At 47.6% G+C, this 16,080-nt stretch overlaps 1 protein-coding gene across 4 annotated transcripts in view; it reads left to right on the plus strand.

The window, feature by feature from the left end:
* LOC149355262 (kinesin-like protein KIFC1) overlaps positions 1 to 15,501 on the plus strand; it is a 37,378-nt gene extending 21,877 nt beyond the window's left edge. For all 4 annotated transcript variants that reach the window (XM_089583733.1, XM_089583737.1, XM_089583734.1 and 1 more), the window contains 6 exons: positions 1,018 to 1,278; positions 1,407 to 1,577; positions 4,629 to 4,767; positions 6,334 to 6,473; positions 7,294 to 7,443; positions 14,409 to 15,501. In XM_089583733.1, the coding sequence (XP_089439859.1) occupies positions 1,018 to 1,278; positions 1,407 to 1,577; positions 4,629 to 4,767; positions 6,334 to 6,473; positions 7,294 to 7,443; positions 14,409 to 14,450 (903 nt within the window). In that variant the 3' untranslated portion in view covers positions 14,451 to 15,501. The remainder of the gene's footprint in view (positions 1 to 1,017; positions 1,279 to 1,406; positions 1,578 to 4,628; positions 4,768 to 6,333; positions 6,474 to 7,293; positions 7,444 to 14,408) is intronic.
* The last annotated feature ends 579 nt before the right edge of the window (positions 15,502 to 16,080 follow it).

Raw genomic sequence — 16,080 nt, forward strand, 5'->3', positions numbered from 1 at the left:
TTACGGTTCTGTTTACGCAGGCTGACTCAGATCCCGGAGCTTAGTATTTTGTAAATTTTGTAATTACCCGATTGCAAGAAGAGAATGTGCTACAGTTATATTTTTGTTCGTTTATTGTGTTGACATGCTCGACATGACGTGGACTATTTCTGCTGTATAATTTGTTTGCTGATCTGCTGCAGCTTGAAAGTTTTTCGTTTGGATCCGTGATTAGCCAATGACTGTGCGTCCAATAACTGCTTTTCCATTTTGCATGACATGCTGTCATAAATGCAAAAAAAGGGGGAAATGGGCTTGGACAAAAAAGCTCAGTAGAGGCTCATTAAAACTCATTTCACTCATTTCGAACAAGTGCTCAGATGTGACAATGTGAGGATATTTCGCAGCGCTGGAGATATGGGATGCTAGGCCGCTTAGCTGTGCTGCTCTCTGCATCACACCAACCAGCCCAAAGTGTCGCGTTAGTAAGTTTTATTTACTATTGTGGGAAAGAATAATGAAGACTAACTTTTATGGTGACTGAAGACCACGGCGCCTTCTCACAGTGGTACTCTCAGAAGGTCTGTGCAGCGCTGTAAGTGAACAAAAAATTCTGGAACACTACCTTGCAGGAAAACTCACTCTCATGAAAGATAAATTTCAGTCTTTTGTGCGAGGCTGTGGGGAAGCTACCTTGTGGGGATTGGAGGGCACTTTTGTGCCTAGCGGTGCATTGCACACAATTCCAGCATGTTGGCTGCATGCCTAAGTAGGTTTTCCCTTTCGTAATGGTTTTACCTCTCGATATTTCCAACAGCCCAGCCTCTCTCTACATGCACAATCTAACCTTGACTGCCCAGTGCAGCGACACCTCTGCTGCCAAGCAAAATTCTGTCTGGGCTTGACATTGTGCATTCTGTACATTGCACATTGTTCACTGCAGATTTGTTTTTTGCATCGAGGTGTAATGTGTAGTCCATGCCTGGTCAGCCCTGCACAGTGGTGACAAGTGTGGGTGCTTCTGCCTCCTACGTGCAGGCGCAACTGGAGACCGTCCTGACTTTCAGCTTTGACCGAGTGTTCCCGGGCGTGGCCAGTCAGGTGGAGGTGTACGCCGAAGTCTCCCAGCTGGTGCAGAGTGCACTGGACGGCTACCACGTGTGCATCTTTGCCTACGGCCAGACGGGCGCCGGCAAGACCCACACCATGGAGGGGGACGAGGATGACGAGCGGAGGGGCATCATCCCGCGGGCCCTCCACCAGGTCTTCGAGGCATCCCAGAAGCAGCCCCAGTGGACGGTCAGTGTGCGCAGGAAGGGAGGAGGGAGCGTGGGCGCTCTTGCGCTGCTGTTCTTTAAGCCTGCCATTGACTGCACCCCTTTTCAATTCCACAGAGTGGTGATTGATGTGGCTTGCCTCCCTTGCAGTACACCATGGTGGCCAGCTTTGTGGAGGTGTACAACGAGACCCTGCGCGACCTCCTGGTGCCTCCTTCCCAAGCAGACAAGGCCCCGCCGCTGCAGCTCAAGATGAGCAGCAAGGACGGGCCCGTCACGGTGGCCAGCCTGACTGAGGTGCCAGTCCAGTCAGCCCAACAGGTATGTCAATCAGTACCTTAACAGCGTGTAAGGAAAACTTCATTGACTGCTCCAGTGGCGGTGATGTTTCACACTGCATCTCACCATTTGCGTGTGCATACTCATCATATAGTGTAGTACTCTACAATGTTTGTGGGGCTTTTGCTCGCTTTTACCGGACAATTCGTTTTCCCCGACCCCCATCGTCCGTGGAAATGGACTCTGTACCCACCTTGTGCAGTGCATGTTAGGTGGTAGGGGGCATACATCGCAGCATGCTAGAATTAATTCGTGGCATGACCCATGGCCATGTCCCTTGTAAGGGTGTCATCGGTAATGTTGGGTGAGCTGCAGACATAACAGAAGCACGACTGGCACGCATCTTGTCTGCCCATAAATCCCTGCAGCTATCCAAGGCTCGCATGCAGCTTTTTGTTTGATATGTCTAGTGCGCAGGCCAGCTGGGTAGCCTCCATGTGTGCCATCTCTGTAGCCCATTGTGCTCAGGTGGTGCGGGCTGGGCAGTTTTATTTTCTTCTTGCCCATTCTACCCTTCGTGCCGCCTCTGTAGGAACAGCGCAGCTGCGACTCCTTTCCTCTTGATAAACTTGGCTAGCATTGTCTTGAGCTTGGGGTGCACACCGGGCTTCAGGCTGTGTAACAATCTCCTCTCACATGTTTGATGTTCTCAGACTTCTTCCACCAGTTGCGAATGCAGGGCTCATCCACGTCATATTTTCTTGCGGCTGCTCTGTTGCTGATTTTCGAGCAGGGAATATGATCTTCAGTTTCTCTTTCGCTTGAGTGGCTGCCGCTGTGACGCACTCATGATGCCTAAACAAGGCTGGCCAACACTGTAAAATGGCGTGTACCCAAAATGGCACCCGACTTTGAAGGTGCAACAGCGTTCTTGCACAGTGTTGCTCTAAGCATAGCCAGCATGGTTGGAGTTTTCAAATAAACACATGCTTGTGAATTTGGCCATGCTTTTCATTGGCCCCTGATCGGCTTGACACGTGTCGATGTGTCAGTGGGGGCAGACTATGTACAGGAGGCCGCGCTTTGCCACAAAGCCAGTTGTTCCTCGAAAAAAAAAAATTCTTTAACCTGCACCCCTGCCCCCTTTTCTAAACTCGTTTTTTTTTTTTCTTAAAATTTCTGTGCAGATGTTTTGCGAGAAAACACGGTATCTCAGGTCTTGCCAGGTCAGAGAAATTGGTCGGGGACTTCACTGCATGCTTATCACATCGTTTAACTTGCTCTTTCCTCATAAAACAGTCTTCCAGCAGACTTTAAAAAAAACTGCTGCATGCACAAGCCAGAAAATGAGGTGCAACATGACATGTCATAGCGTCAGCTCATGCTATGATGCAGTTGACTGAACGCTCTGGGATAGAAAATTGACTGGGTGCCAGTGAACCTGTTTTCTAATGCTATGGTAAGAGATGTTGTGCATGGAAACTCAGCTTTCAAAGGGATAGTGGGACAGGCAAAGCTTTCCCATTGTTTTTTCCAGTCTGTGAACCATGTTACCTAAGCCACTGGGGACAAGAGAGGGAAAAGGGTGACTGAAGTGAAATCCTGGGAACCCGCTTTGTGCAGTTGCATCTCGCAGCAGATGGGTTGTGCTGTACATCTCGTGGCATTGTATTGTTTTCATGCCTTCGGCTGACAATAGCTCCAGTGTGGCTGCAGTGCGGTGAAAGGTACACAAGCGTTGAGGGGGGGCTACATCGCCTAGGGGACACTGCGCTCGGGAAAGAAGGGACTATGGCAGGCATGGACCCACCCCTGTTAGTGTCCAAGCTGTTGCCTATCACGAGATGTCTCGTCACATTTTGTCGGTTTTCTCTGTTTTATATAGTACCAGCTTTGCTTGCAAAACTTCCCAATGGGCATTTAAACTCCCATGGACGTCCTGCGGATGTTCAGGATGTCTGCAGGATGTCCAAGGGAGGTTCATTGTGCACTGGGTCTCTGAGTAGCTCAGTTTTCTGCGCCCACAATCCGTAACCTCTCTGGTCATTTAATTAATCCGCAAAAGTTGGTAACACCACAGAATTGCGCTTACCCCGCTTCTCTTCATGGCCACAGTTTGTGAAAGAACATGCGGTAACTGAACCTTTCGGGGGAAAATGTTTGAGGGTTCTGTTTCCTTTGCGCAGAAGTTACGTTATTCATACTTCTGTGGCTTCTAAACAATCCTGTACGGGGCATGCACTGAAATTTGTCGTGCGTGGGAGCAGCAAGAACATGGCCTTCTTCAGACTGATGCTTTGCTTGGTTCCTTTTATTTGTGAGGATGCCGGCAAGAGATGCTTGTGCAGAGTGTGGGTCTAAATGTCATGCAGTGCTGGTACAATGAAACCTCGTTAATTTGGTCTTCAAGTGTCTGAATGATCCAACTGTCGAATCATTGAATGTGTCCTCAAAACTGCCAAAAACGGTGTGTGAAAGCAAAGTTTATTTTATTAAAGCTGGACAATGTCTATATTCTTTGAAAATGGCTATTTTTCGCAGTTGTGCCGAATGCTTTAATTCGTGAACATTGTCGGGAGTATTGATAGCAGAGCTTCTTCATAAGTTGGCAAGGGTTTCCGCAGCTTCTTTCAGTGTGCAGTGGGGTAGCACTTGAGCATCTTTGCATGTGGCACCTCGCATGAGGAGGCCACACTGCACAAATAGCGAACAGCATATGATGAACACGGAGTTTTGATGGGCTGGAAGAATGGAAATACCACATGTAGCAAATGAGGTCCGTATCGACGCAGGTTTCCTGATCGTTGTCACACCTGCCGTTCACGTATTGTGCAGTTCAGGTCTCATTGGACACATATTTAGACGGTCGCATGTGTAGCGGGTCATACCACGATGCACTGCCACTTTGGATTCCTGTCTGAATTAACCGATGCCAGCTCAAGGGTGTCCAAGGGGGGGGGTTCTGATGCCATAGGCTCATAAGGGTGCTGGAGGTACTCCAGAGGCAGTCCGTATTGTCTGAATTCCCGAGATAACGGGTGTCAAATTAAAGAGGTTTCACTGTGCTCTCTTACCCGCTGCTTCTTTTCCCAGATCAGCCAGTTGCTGCAGTGTGCGCGGAAGAACCGGGCTGTGGCTGCCACCAAGTGTAACGAGCGGTCATCCCGGTCCCACTCAGTCTTCCGCCTGGACATCACGGGCCACAACGCGCACACACAGCTTGGCTGTCGAGGTCGGTGCATTCTGTTTGCTTTGGCATCTCCCAACAGGGTTTCTTTGTCACAGTCAACAGAATAGGGTAGGGGGCGGAAGGCTGGAAAATCTTGCATCAGACATGCAGTAGTCATTTGACAGTAGCATGCTGCTAGATTTTCCAGCCCTGCGACCATGGTCACAGGCGGTTTCGTGCCCTTCGCGACCCTGGTGCTGCCCTCTGCTGCATTAGTTTGCGCGCTCTGAACGGCGCCCGCCTCTTCAGTTTTGAAGGCTCAGAAGAGGCCTTCAAGTTCGGGCTTTAGAGCAGGTGTTGGCCATTGCCCTCCCAACTGCTTCTCGATTAGTGTGCCGCATAAGCGCGTGTAAGGGCCGCACCCGAACTTTCCATGATCCAAGCGGGAATAGCCTTCTAAATGCACGCGCCGTGCCGGCTACGAGCAACAGTGCGCTTGATCGCAGAGGCCACATACGCGCCATAGCCTCCGAGATTACTTGCACGTTCGGCCGATCTCAGAGGCCATGCACGCGCACAGGAGCTTCCAAGTGCTGTCCAAAGATGGCGCCCGAGGTCGTAGTCGTCATAGTCAACTTATTCCTTCGCCACGACCTCCCGTTGTCCTCATCGGCATCAGTATCGCCAGCTCCAGCCTTTCGTTGCTTTTGTGGTGTGTGCATCGCAGTGCTGCCGAGTGTAGCAGTTTTAGCACGATGGGCAAGCACCTTTATAGCTGCATGGCTGGGAGTTAGCTCTCGAACACAGCAAGCGTGCGCCTGGCAGGGAATTTGACGTGGCAGAGGAGTGCGTCCGATGATGATGCAACCACAAGAATGCATTGGGAAACACAAGCTGCAAAAAGCGCACTTTCCAAAGCAAGCCGTGAGAGTTTCCCGAACTGGAAGAGGTTCTCTGCTATGTGATAGAAGTTCGGAACAATGGCTATGCGTTGACAGCAGACATGCTATGCGGCTTCCTTTGGGATGAGTGCTCACCAGAGCACAGCACCAGCTCGGAGTGGAAATACTCCGCGAGTGACGACTGAACACAGAATAATTGCCGCTCATTCCCTGATTGGTGTGTTTGTACTTATTTTTTTCGCACATCGTGTGTATGGGCCGCACCCCGAAAATTTGCCTTAGAATCTGAAAAAAAAAGTGCGGCACTTACACGTGTTTATACGGTATTCTGTTCACCTTTGTTAGTTAAAATTTCAATAATTTCAAACTGTATCAGCTTTTCATCTTTGCTGCAATATTAACCAGGTTTTTACTATAATATAAACCAATTATTTTTTTCTCTAGTTTTTTTTTTTTTTACAGCATCAACAAAATGTCTCAACAAAATGTTGGTGAGCATTGGAACCGCTCTGAGCCATTTCAAAACGAGCAGTATTGTACCTGTGCTGTTTGCAGAAGCTGCTATCTTGGCTACCTTCTGCAGCACTCCAAATCGTGAAAATAGCCAGTATTTTTACTTGGCATTGAAATATACAGTGGTAGGCAGTTAAGCCATTACGCCCGTGGTGCTCACCTTTGCAGAGCACAGTGCTTGGCATGTAGTGGTGCGTGGTGTGACTGTGCGCAGGGCGGCTGAACCTGGTGGACCTGGCAGGCAGCGAGCGGCTGTCGGAGTCGCAGTCGGTGGGGGTGCGCCTGCGGGAGGCCCAGAACATCAACCGCTCCCTGGCAAACCTTGGCAACGTCATTCTGGCGCTGTCCAACCGGGTGGGTGCTCCACTACCTTGGAAACATGTCGTGGGTTTTCGTAGGTCATCCAGTACTGCAGTTTGGAAGGTTCTTCAGCTGCAGTATTTCGCCAGGCCTTTCAGCCGGGTTGCTTCCATCCTCTACCAGTGTCGAGTGATTGCTGCTAGCCATCAGCTCTGGTATCGCTGGCCGTGCTGCCATCTTGTGGTCAGTGCAGGGGATAGCTTTGCAGCACAACATTGTGCCTTGCCCTTGATTTGAATTCACCCGTTGGTCAACCCCCATGTTTGGACTGTGCAGTTTTGTAATATGCTCACTTTTGTACAGTGCTTACACAACTTTAAGTTGACACCCTCCATATCACTTATCAGGAGCCTGTGGGCACACTCCACAACGAAAATGTATGTCACTGGACTGCTCGTCCACAACTGGGCCATCGACCTCACTAGCGCAGCTCTCATCATTCCTGCTGCAGTTTTGCAACACATTGTTCTGACATCGTCCAGCAAAAACCCATGCGTCTTCGTCCCGCAAAACCCCACATTTTGCAAACTGCACCAACGATGCTCCAACTTCGGATTTTCAAGCTAAAAAAAAAAAGGTAGATTTACAGTCTTGCAAATATGGTAGTAGTGTATATGACTCCTGTGTGAATATGACAATCTGCCAGATTACATCAGATTTATTCACTCAGTCGTTGCTATCCTATAAGTGCATAAAATGCACCCTATGCCAAGTTTTTCGTGCGTAGCTTTTTCCATTACTCTGTCCCTGAAGGACTGATCCTGATGCGCCGTTAATTTTGCTTTTCACACGGCGGACTGTGTCGTTCATACAGGCTGACCATGTGCCATACCGGAACTCCAAGCTGACACAGCTCCTCATGGACAGCCTGGGTGGCAACAGCAAGACACTGATGCTGCTCCACATCTCGCCACGGGAAGAGTACATAGGGGAGACCATCAACTCGCTCCGGTTTGCCACAACGGTGAGCACACTATTGTCTGTGCTCCAATGGCAAAGAATGCCTCTCTCAAAATCCTTGCCACATATTTGGCCATTTCAACCTCACGATTTCCGCTTCACTCAGCGTAATCGTGTATGTAAGTTTTTGCACGCTATCATTCAGATAAGCAATTGCAGGTAGTTTTTTTTTTCTTCAGAACACGCTTTTCTCAATTTATGCTTTCTTCAGCTTACTGACAGCAGTCCTTTTGCACTGTAAACAGTGATCACTGCAATAAGGAACAGTGACGCTCTTTATGGCTTAACACTGCATGTTAACAGGTAATTGCAATTTTCAGTCCTGTTGGCCATTATTTTCTTGAATTCTCGTCAGTGCAGCTTGTAGGGGTACTTTTTTCCTGACCATTGACTGCACAGCATGATCATGCACTCTATTCAGTGTGCCTCGTGGTAGAGCAGCTGCCTCTGCTTCAGGAGGTGGTGGGTTCAATTCCCGCCGCCGGCCGGGTACCCACCGGTTTTCTCAAAATGGGTACGAAGCATGCCCTGGCCTGGTGCTCAGCATCCTAGGGTTGCATTGCTTGAGAAAGGAGCCTGCACCTTCAGTCGACCAGTTTGTGCAGTGGTCACCTGTAGGAAAGACTAGAAAAAAAGGGCCACAAGTTGGGCTTCTACGGCACGAGGCGGATTTAGGGTTGCTTGACAGGGGAACTGATCTCTGATCCGTCAAGGCAACTGGGGTAAAAACCGAAGCCTGGCCTCGTGGTAGAGCATCCGCCTCGCATTTGGGAGGTGCTGCGTTCGTCCCCAGTGCCGCCGGGCACCCACCAGTTTCTTTAATGGGTACAAGATTTCCCCTGACTTGGTGCTCGGCTCTTCTAGGGTGAGATGCTTGGGAAAAGGGTCTAGGCCACAGTTGCCTTGATGGATCAGAGATAAGTTCCACCGCCAAGCAATCGTAAATCTGCCTCGTGCGGTATAAGCCCAACTTGTGGCTCTTTTTTGTAACTCCTCCCAAACGTACACCCCTAAAGAAAGCCGAGCGCCAGGCTGGGGGACGATTGTACCCATTTTTTCCAGTGGGTGTCCGGCGGTGGGTTTCGAACCAACTACCTCCCGCAGCCGAGGTGGGTGCTCAAACCACTAGACCACGACTACTACTATTTTTACTACTACTACTACTACTACTACTACTACTACTACTACTACTACTACTACTACTATTACTACTACTATTACTACTATCTTTACTATTTCTTTTCCGCAGGCTCTGAGAACTTTTCCAAACTGTAATAGCCACAGCTCGTCAGACATGTACAGAGCACAGTTGTGTTTCAGTTGCCTTATCTTTGTTCGCACATTTGGAGATATTCAGAGCAATCTTGTTGCGCTGGATTGTTACAGTTGGCAGTCAAAGGCGACGCAGGATAAGAGATTCTGGTTTCAGATCGCTGCTGTTTTGGGAGCAAATGCTTGCATAAATAGCAAGAATGCAGTGACATCCAGAAAACTATCTTTTTGTCTATGTTCATTGGCTGTGGAAAATTGGACCTTTTAAATCTGCGGCAGTTGTAAGCAGTGGCTGCTTCATTTCTGCCGCGTTGTATGGTGGCAGTGGCAGCTAAGATCAGTGCTGGACATGGTGGCTAGGTGGTAAAAAATAGTTGTTTATGGGGATTATAAGTAGTGAACACTGGGCACATATGGTACTTCCCAGTGCAGTTTTGTTGACATATCTCAGTCGGATCATGATGTCTGGTACAGTGGAAACCCACTGTTGTGTATCCGGGTATTGAGTTTTCCCGGCTTCTATGTTTTCGTGAGCCAGTACTGGCCAAGCTTCCATAGAAAAGCATGCAATATAGACGGTGCTATTACGTCACCGTTGTGACAACATTCCCAGCATGCTACGTTGCAATGGTGCTTTAATTCATGCCGGCATTTTAACAGCCTACGTTTAGCGCGTGCAAAACGGCAAAGGCGCACCGGCCAAAGTGGGACTTGGCCGCGTTGCACCCTCACAGACACCTCCAAGCACATATGTGGGTGCCGTGAATCTTCTTGTGGCTGTTGGGGCAGTTCTATCGCTGGTGTGACATGAGTGTGAAGGATTGAAAGCTCGAAAATGAAACTATGCCACTGCACGCACAGTGCAGGCAGTGCTGTACAATGCTGTGCAAGATACAGTCGACGACCGATTTTTCGGACTCTCTAGGGACCGCGAGAACGACCGAAAAATCGGGCAGTCCGGAAAATCAAATTTCACCGAAAAAATCACGAACTTATTACCACTATGCCGGAGAAAGCGGCCAATTGTATTGCACACATTCTAAAGCTCCTCATTACTTTATTTCGCTGCTCGAAATACCGTATAAACGCGTATAAGGGCCGCACTTTTTTTTTTCCAGATTCGAGGGCCAATTTTCGGGGTGCGGCCCATACACGCGATGTGCGAAAAAATTTTTTTTTAAAGTAAAAACACACCAACCAGGGAATGAGCGACATTTATTCTACGTTCAATCGTCACTTGCGAAATATTTAGACTCCTGAGCTGGTGCTGGGCTCTGGTGCACGCTCATGCCAAAAGAAGCCGCGCAGCATGTCCGCTGTCAACGCGTAGCCGTTGTTCCGAAATTCCATCACATAGAGGAGCAGCTCTTCTTCCAGTTCAGGAAACTCGCACGGCTTGCCTCGGAAAGCGCGCTTTTTGCAGCTTGTGTTTCTCTTTTGGTTGCACCATCATCAGACGCACTTATCGGCCACGTCGAATTTCCCGCCCGCCGCACGCTTACCGACCGCGTTCGAGAGCTAACTCCCAGCCGTGTAGCTTAAGGTGCTTGCCCATCGCGCTAAAACTGCGAAGCTCGGCGGCAGCACGCGAAAGCCACTATCACTGCGAACGCGCTAACACGCATGCTAACACGCCACGAAAGGCTGGAGCTGGCGATACTGATGGCGATGTGAACAGCGGAAAATCGCGACGGAGAAAAAAGTTGATAATGATCACGGCGCCATCCATAGACGGCACTTGGAAGCTCCGGTGCGCGCGCGTGGCCTTCGCGAACGGCGCAGCGCCGGAGCAGATCGCGGCCGCGATATGATTCGGCGGGCGCGCCCGAAGTGCGCTTCGATCACGGAGGCCGCGGCGTGCGCGTAGCCTCTGCGATCGTATTCTCGTTCCGTGTTCAGGACTAAAGACTCGGCACAGATGAGTTCCGTGAACTCAGACTACGGTTCAAGTTCGTGCGGCGGAAGACATTCAAGGACAGTACGAATTCGAAAACACGAGAGTGCAATGTGCCGACTCGCGCAGAATTTCAGCGTCGCAAGAGGCTCCCTTTAAGCTTGAATTTCGTTTTGTTTGATCAAGTTTTCGATATCTCCTGCAGTCTGAATTAATGAGGTTCCACTGTACACATTATATGGCGCCTTGGGTACTGGCGGCGAGTGCGAACGAGGTCCGAAAAATCGAGGGGTCAGTTGCGGTGCGTCCGAAATTTCAAGCGCTCTTACACATTGGCTCTATGGGCCATGTCGCGGTGCCGCGAAAAAGTCCGAATAATCAAGCATGTCCAAAAAATAAGGCGTCCGAATTTTCGGTCGTCGACTGTATAGTTGAATGGGTTGATGCTGAGGCATGCTTCTGTCATCCACGTTTACCGTGTCGCCTGAGGCTTAGAAAATTGGGGGGACGCTTAAGCTTTGCCTTTAAGTGTACGCTGTAATAGCATTTTTGGGTCCGCTTGCATCGCCTACTCAGTCAGGCAACCAATCAGGAGGTTGGGCTTGATAAGCATATACCTTTTGCATTAGAATTCACTGTTCTCTGAACAGTGACCTCGTTGAACACGGCGGTACTGCGTGTTTAACCATCACTCGGCTTTTCCACCTGCTAAACATTTATATTAACACGAAAAGTTCACACAGAATTTCGGAGCCTTTCATCACAGCCAGAAATCTTAATGTAAGGCATGATCTCAATGTCTTTTTTAAGTGTTGACTGAAGTATGTCCCTCAAAAACAGAGCATCACCACCAAAAAAATATTTTATTGCTCACTATAGTTTCTCGTTTCTCGCACAGATACCAATTTACTGATTACAACACAAATGTCCCCTTGATGTGAAGGTACGTCCTAACTCGGAAGGGCCACGTTTGCAGTGTAGGAAGGTTCTTGTGGCCTATTTAATCTACATCTGCTGAGCTCTTTAGTACAGTGATGTCAAGGAAGGTTACAGGTAATGCTGCAGATGTGAGTAGAGGAAGTAATAACGAAGCAGAACCTTTGTCATCTGCCTTCTGGAGAGGCCGTAAGGTATTCTAAGGGAAAGCGATCAGTGAGGACAAACTTCTATCGTGACCATGTCCAGAAAAAGATGTGCACTTAGCCACCTATTAAGCATAGCTGCCAGGAACAGGTTGTCTGGTGTTTAGAAAAACAAAAAATAAAGGTGAACTTAAGTTTCCTTGCATGCAGAAATACGAAGGAATTTCGAGTTCCTTTACCACCTATGCTACTCAGTAATATAATTAATCACTAATTATCAATTAATGTATTGTTGGTTAATTATTTGTTATGAGGTACTGTTAACTATTTTAATCAGTTAGCTTAAGTGACTAGTTAATTTGGCATATAATTAATTACCTAGTTCTATTCAATAATTATTGGTTATTTTTCTCCAATCTTTATGGTTCGTTCAATTCTTGAGGAATTACTAGCAATCCTCCAATTTCATTAATTACTCCAAGTAATTAGCTAAATTGCCTAATTAGTTAAATGAGCTACTAAATAAGATTAGTGATTTAGACTTTTCACTCAGTCAATATTTCAGTCAATATTAATCATTACAAATCATAATTACACTTGCTGGATGATCGACAGTTCACTCTGTCCACAGCCGGTGGTGACACATCCTGTCCACACCACTCAGGAGGCAAGAAATGTTTTCTGATTAAAAAACCTGAAACAGGTTGCTGGACAAAGTGCACGACAGATTCACCAGACTTAATCATGGGAGCAACAAATTCTGTCGACGCACAAGCTCCCTTTGGTAACACCCCAGAGAAGTCCCAAAACAGTATCGCAGCGCTTCGGCGCAACAAAGATGTTGCGTATTTGTGTCCTTGCAGGGACGGAGTGCTCTCAACCCATCCAAGCCTGCTTTTTCTTTTTTACCGTACCCTTTTCATCAGAACAAGGGTACACGGTATGTCATCATAGGCCAGTCTTAATTTTCCACTGTACTTGAGAGAAGCAACGATCAGCTGTGTTTTTGAAGGTACTGAGCTCTAGGGGCCCGAGGTATACAACTGAAATTACAAAGACAATGTCAAACAGGTTGTTTAAATAAAATATCTTCGGTAAGCTCTTGGTTGTTAGGGAGAGCCAGTGTTCGCTCTTGTTAGTCGGAGGATGGGTGGTTGAGGGGGGTCTTGCATATTCTCATACCATGTGTTAGAGGGAGGGGGCGGCTGCAAGATGGAAAGGTGTCTGTCTGTATACGTAAAGCCGCCAGCATACACGACAGCTTCCTTTGTGAACAGTGTGTGTGGTAACGTAAAGGGTGCATGCGGTGGTGCTGACGTCGCCCGCCTAGGTACTCTGCTTAGGAGAAACTCTGACTGACACTAGCTTCAGGGGAGACTTATTACTCGCCAGACGGGGCCTCTGAAACTGCTGAAGGTGGAAGGTTTTATAGAGGCAAAATCCACCTGCTTTTTCCTTATGTACGTGTACCTCATCAGATGGATTTAAGCATATATATAGATTTACAATAATTTTCAGTTCATATATTTTTTGCCATGGAGAGTAAATTAAAGAGTAAAAGTGAAAATATCTCGCAGCATGCAAAATTTGCATCTTTCAATTTATATGTCAATGCCATAGACGAAAGTAAACAGCATAACAAGGTTGATAAAACCCATTACTCTTTTTTCAGAATTTTTCTTGCTTCAGAATATTTTTATGCGAAGCATACTAAAATAGCCCAACCCAGCTCCTCGAGCGCGGCGGTGTCGTTACCATTGACCTTTCGTGACCTCCATGTCATACCACGTGATGCGTGACGTCACAGCAGATGAGAAGCGGGGCCCCAGCTCGCGCCGTCGCGCGAGTCGTCGCGACCAATGTGTTTCCTGCTTCTGCCGCTAGGTGCGCTGTAGTGAACACGTGATGCTGGAGCGGCGGTATACAAGGGGGTGCGCCTGCCTCTGCTTAGGTGTACATGGTATAGATAGATGCCTCCTGGAGACAGGGCTGCTCGTTGGAATGAGAAGCAAAAGTTGCGGCGTGCTACAGAGACTGATGAAGAGCGTGAAGAACGTCTAGCCAAGCGGCGTGCTCGATATGCAACTCGGCGACAATATGCTTCGCATCTGACTGGGCTTAACCTAAGCTAAGCCTCAGCCATTTTGTTTATCCTGAATTCATTTAAACCTGCTTGAACTGGTTCAATCAAGTCCCTACCGGTTCGAATTGGAACGGAATGTTGCTCAGGAGCTGAACCCAGAACTGGGCCTGAAAGGCATGAACCCGAACCGAACCTGAAAAAAATTCCAATTAGACACCCTGGCTACAGCATGTCTGCTAGAGCGTGTGCGCACAAAAATAACTATTCAAAAAGAATTTGCCAGATTGCAGTTCGAACCCAAGCCTTCTGTGTGCCAAGGCGGGCATGCAACGCATACGCCACAGTGTCGTTGGTTCAAGTGCGTTAGAGGGGCATGAAGTGAATACAGTGTGGTCTGTGCAACAGTAAAGTGTGTTGGGGATGTGTACTTGCAAAAAGAGTAGTTGTTGACGTCATCCAAGGGTCATGTGACAAGTGTCATGTGACAACAGTAATTTCCGAATAAAAAAAAGTTGCTGACGTCCAAACTCAAATGCTTTAGCATTTCTCCAATGCAGTTGACTGCAGTGCTCTATAACATTCGTCTAGAGTGGGTCCTGTTGAAGGTCCCGCCCTTCTCTGTTTTATTTCTTTTGCAGGTCAACCAGTGCCAGATTGGCACAGCACGCAAGAATCTTTGAGGGCTTGGCAGAATGGGACTGGGCATTGTTGGCGCAATCATTTTATCTGTAATGGTATAATTTTATATAACGTTCTTTTACGTTGGACAAGTAATGCAGTCATCGTGCTTGCTTAGCAATGTGTGCTTTTGTAATGGACACTGTTGTGAGCAATGGAGAGTCAAGATTCAGTGACTGCAATGCAAAGGCTGCTGGAGACTTGAGAATTGCAAGAGCTGCCAGCACGAGGACGTTGGAAGATACTGTACAGTAAGAAGACACCCCTGACGATAGTCCCTGTGCACTAAGACGCAACATTGTGCTGTGCTCACTTTGAAGTGTTTGTGCTGAGCTTACTGATCCCGATGAAGAACTGACATTGTGTTGGTGTTCTGTGCACTGGTTGTAATTGTGCACGTGACCGATGTATGCATCAGACGTGTGCAGCAAAGCAACGGCCATCTCTTGGTCGCAAACACCTGCTTCCTGGGCTCTTCAGGTCTGTATGAATAACATGAAGTGTCACTTTTGCAACCAGGTTGCAACACTCCTTGTGCTTAGCAGTGGTCTTCAGTCTGTTCACCCGGGGCAATACATGGTATCACAGAAGCCATTGTGCGCCCTGCGTACCATGCTGTTTCTTTTGTTATGTCTGAAAACTGTGACGGATTTTCAGAAAAGAGCATCAGAGCAACTCCTTTTTTTGGCCCTTTGCTCTATGCTTACGAATTTAGACGTGCAAGTTGTCCAGACATGTTGGCTTTGTGCAAATTTTTACGAATTTTTAAACGAGTGTAATGCTTTTACATTTGTGTTCATTACTTTAAGTATGGCCTCTGGTGGCATGTGTATGCAGCATGCGTGTGTCAACGTTGGCTTAATTGTTGAATGCACATCGCAAGAAAGCTTCACAATGTATTTTTGTGAATTGATGCTTTTCGGTTGAAAACCGTGCATATCTCATTTTTATTCTCTGCTACAGTCTTGTGCTAGTTTTCTCCTATTTGTACCATGGAGGCCTTGAAAACCTGGGCAAATGGCCTAATGTAATAAAGTTGAACGTACTATATCATTTGCGGGTACTTTCTTCAGCCTAGTCTGTGAATGCAGAGAGGCTGCATGGTGCCTGACAAGCCTGCAGACTGCTGTGGCTTTTTCACAGCATTACTGTAGTCCAATGGGCGTCACTTTCATGAAATAAGTTTTCTGGGACTTTAAATTACTAGAACTTCTGCTCTGGCTTTCCTTAATGGGTTTACACTTCATTCTGTTGCTGTCAGTGGTGCATTTCAGGACTTGCCTTGCTAAAAAACATGGGGTGAGGGGTATGAATTTCAAAGCATGGTTGATAATGCCTTATATTTCGAAGTATTTCTCTAATTTTTTTTTCTGTAGTCAGGTACAACCCGTTTGCAGTGGAGCTCCGCCCACAGTGAATACTGCCAAACAGAATTCCTCTGGGACAACAAGCAAACAGTTATTCAAGATTTCCTGTTCATCAAAACAGTAAGTTATTCATGAGACAAAATTAGACTTTTCTTGTCTCCAGCAGCAGCTTGATAGCCAAACATCAAAACTCCAATTTTGTGCAAAATTGCAACTGGTCAGCGGAGTAACACAGGAAGCAGCGGGCTGTGACTGCAGGCTTTTT

This window comes from Amblyomma mixtum, chromosome 3, assembly GCF_055824585.1.
Source record: "Amblyomma mixtum isolate Tamu chromosome 3, ASM5582458v1, whole genome shotgun sequence".
In the NCBI taxonomy this organism is placed as follows: domain Eukaryota; kingdom Metazoa; phylum Arthropoda; class Arachnida; order Ixodida; family Ixodidae; genus Amblyomma; species Amblyomma mixtum.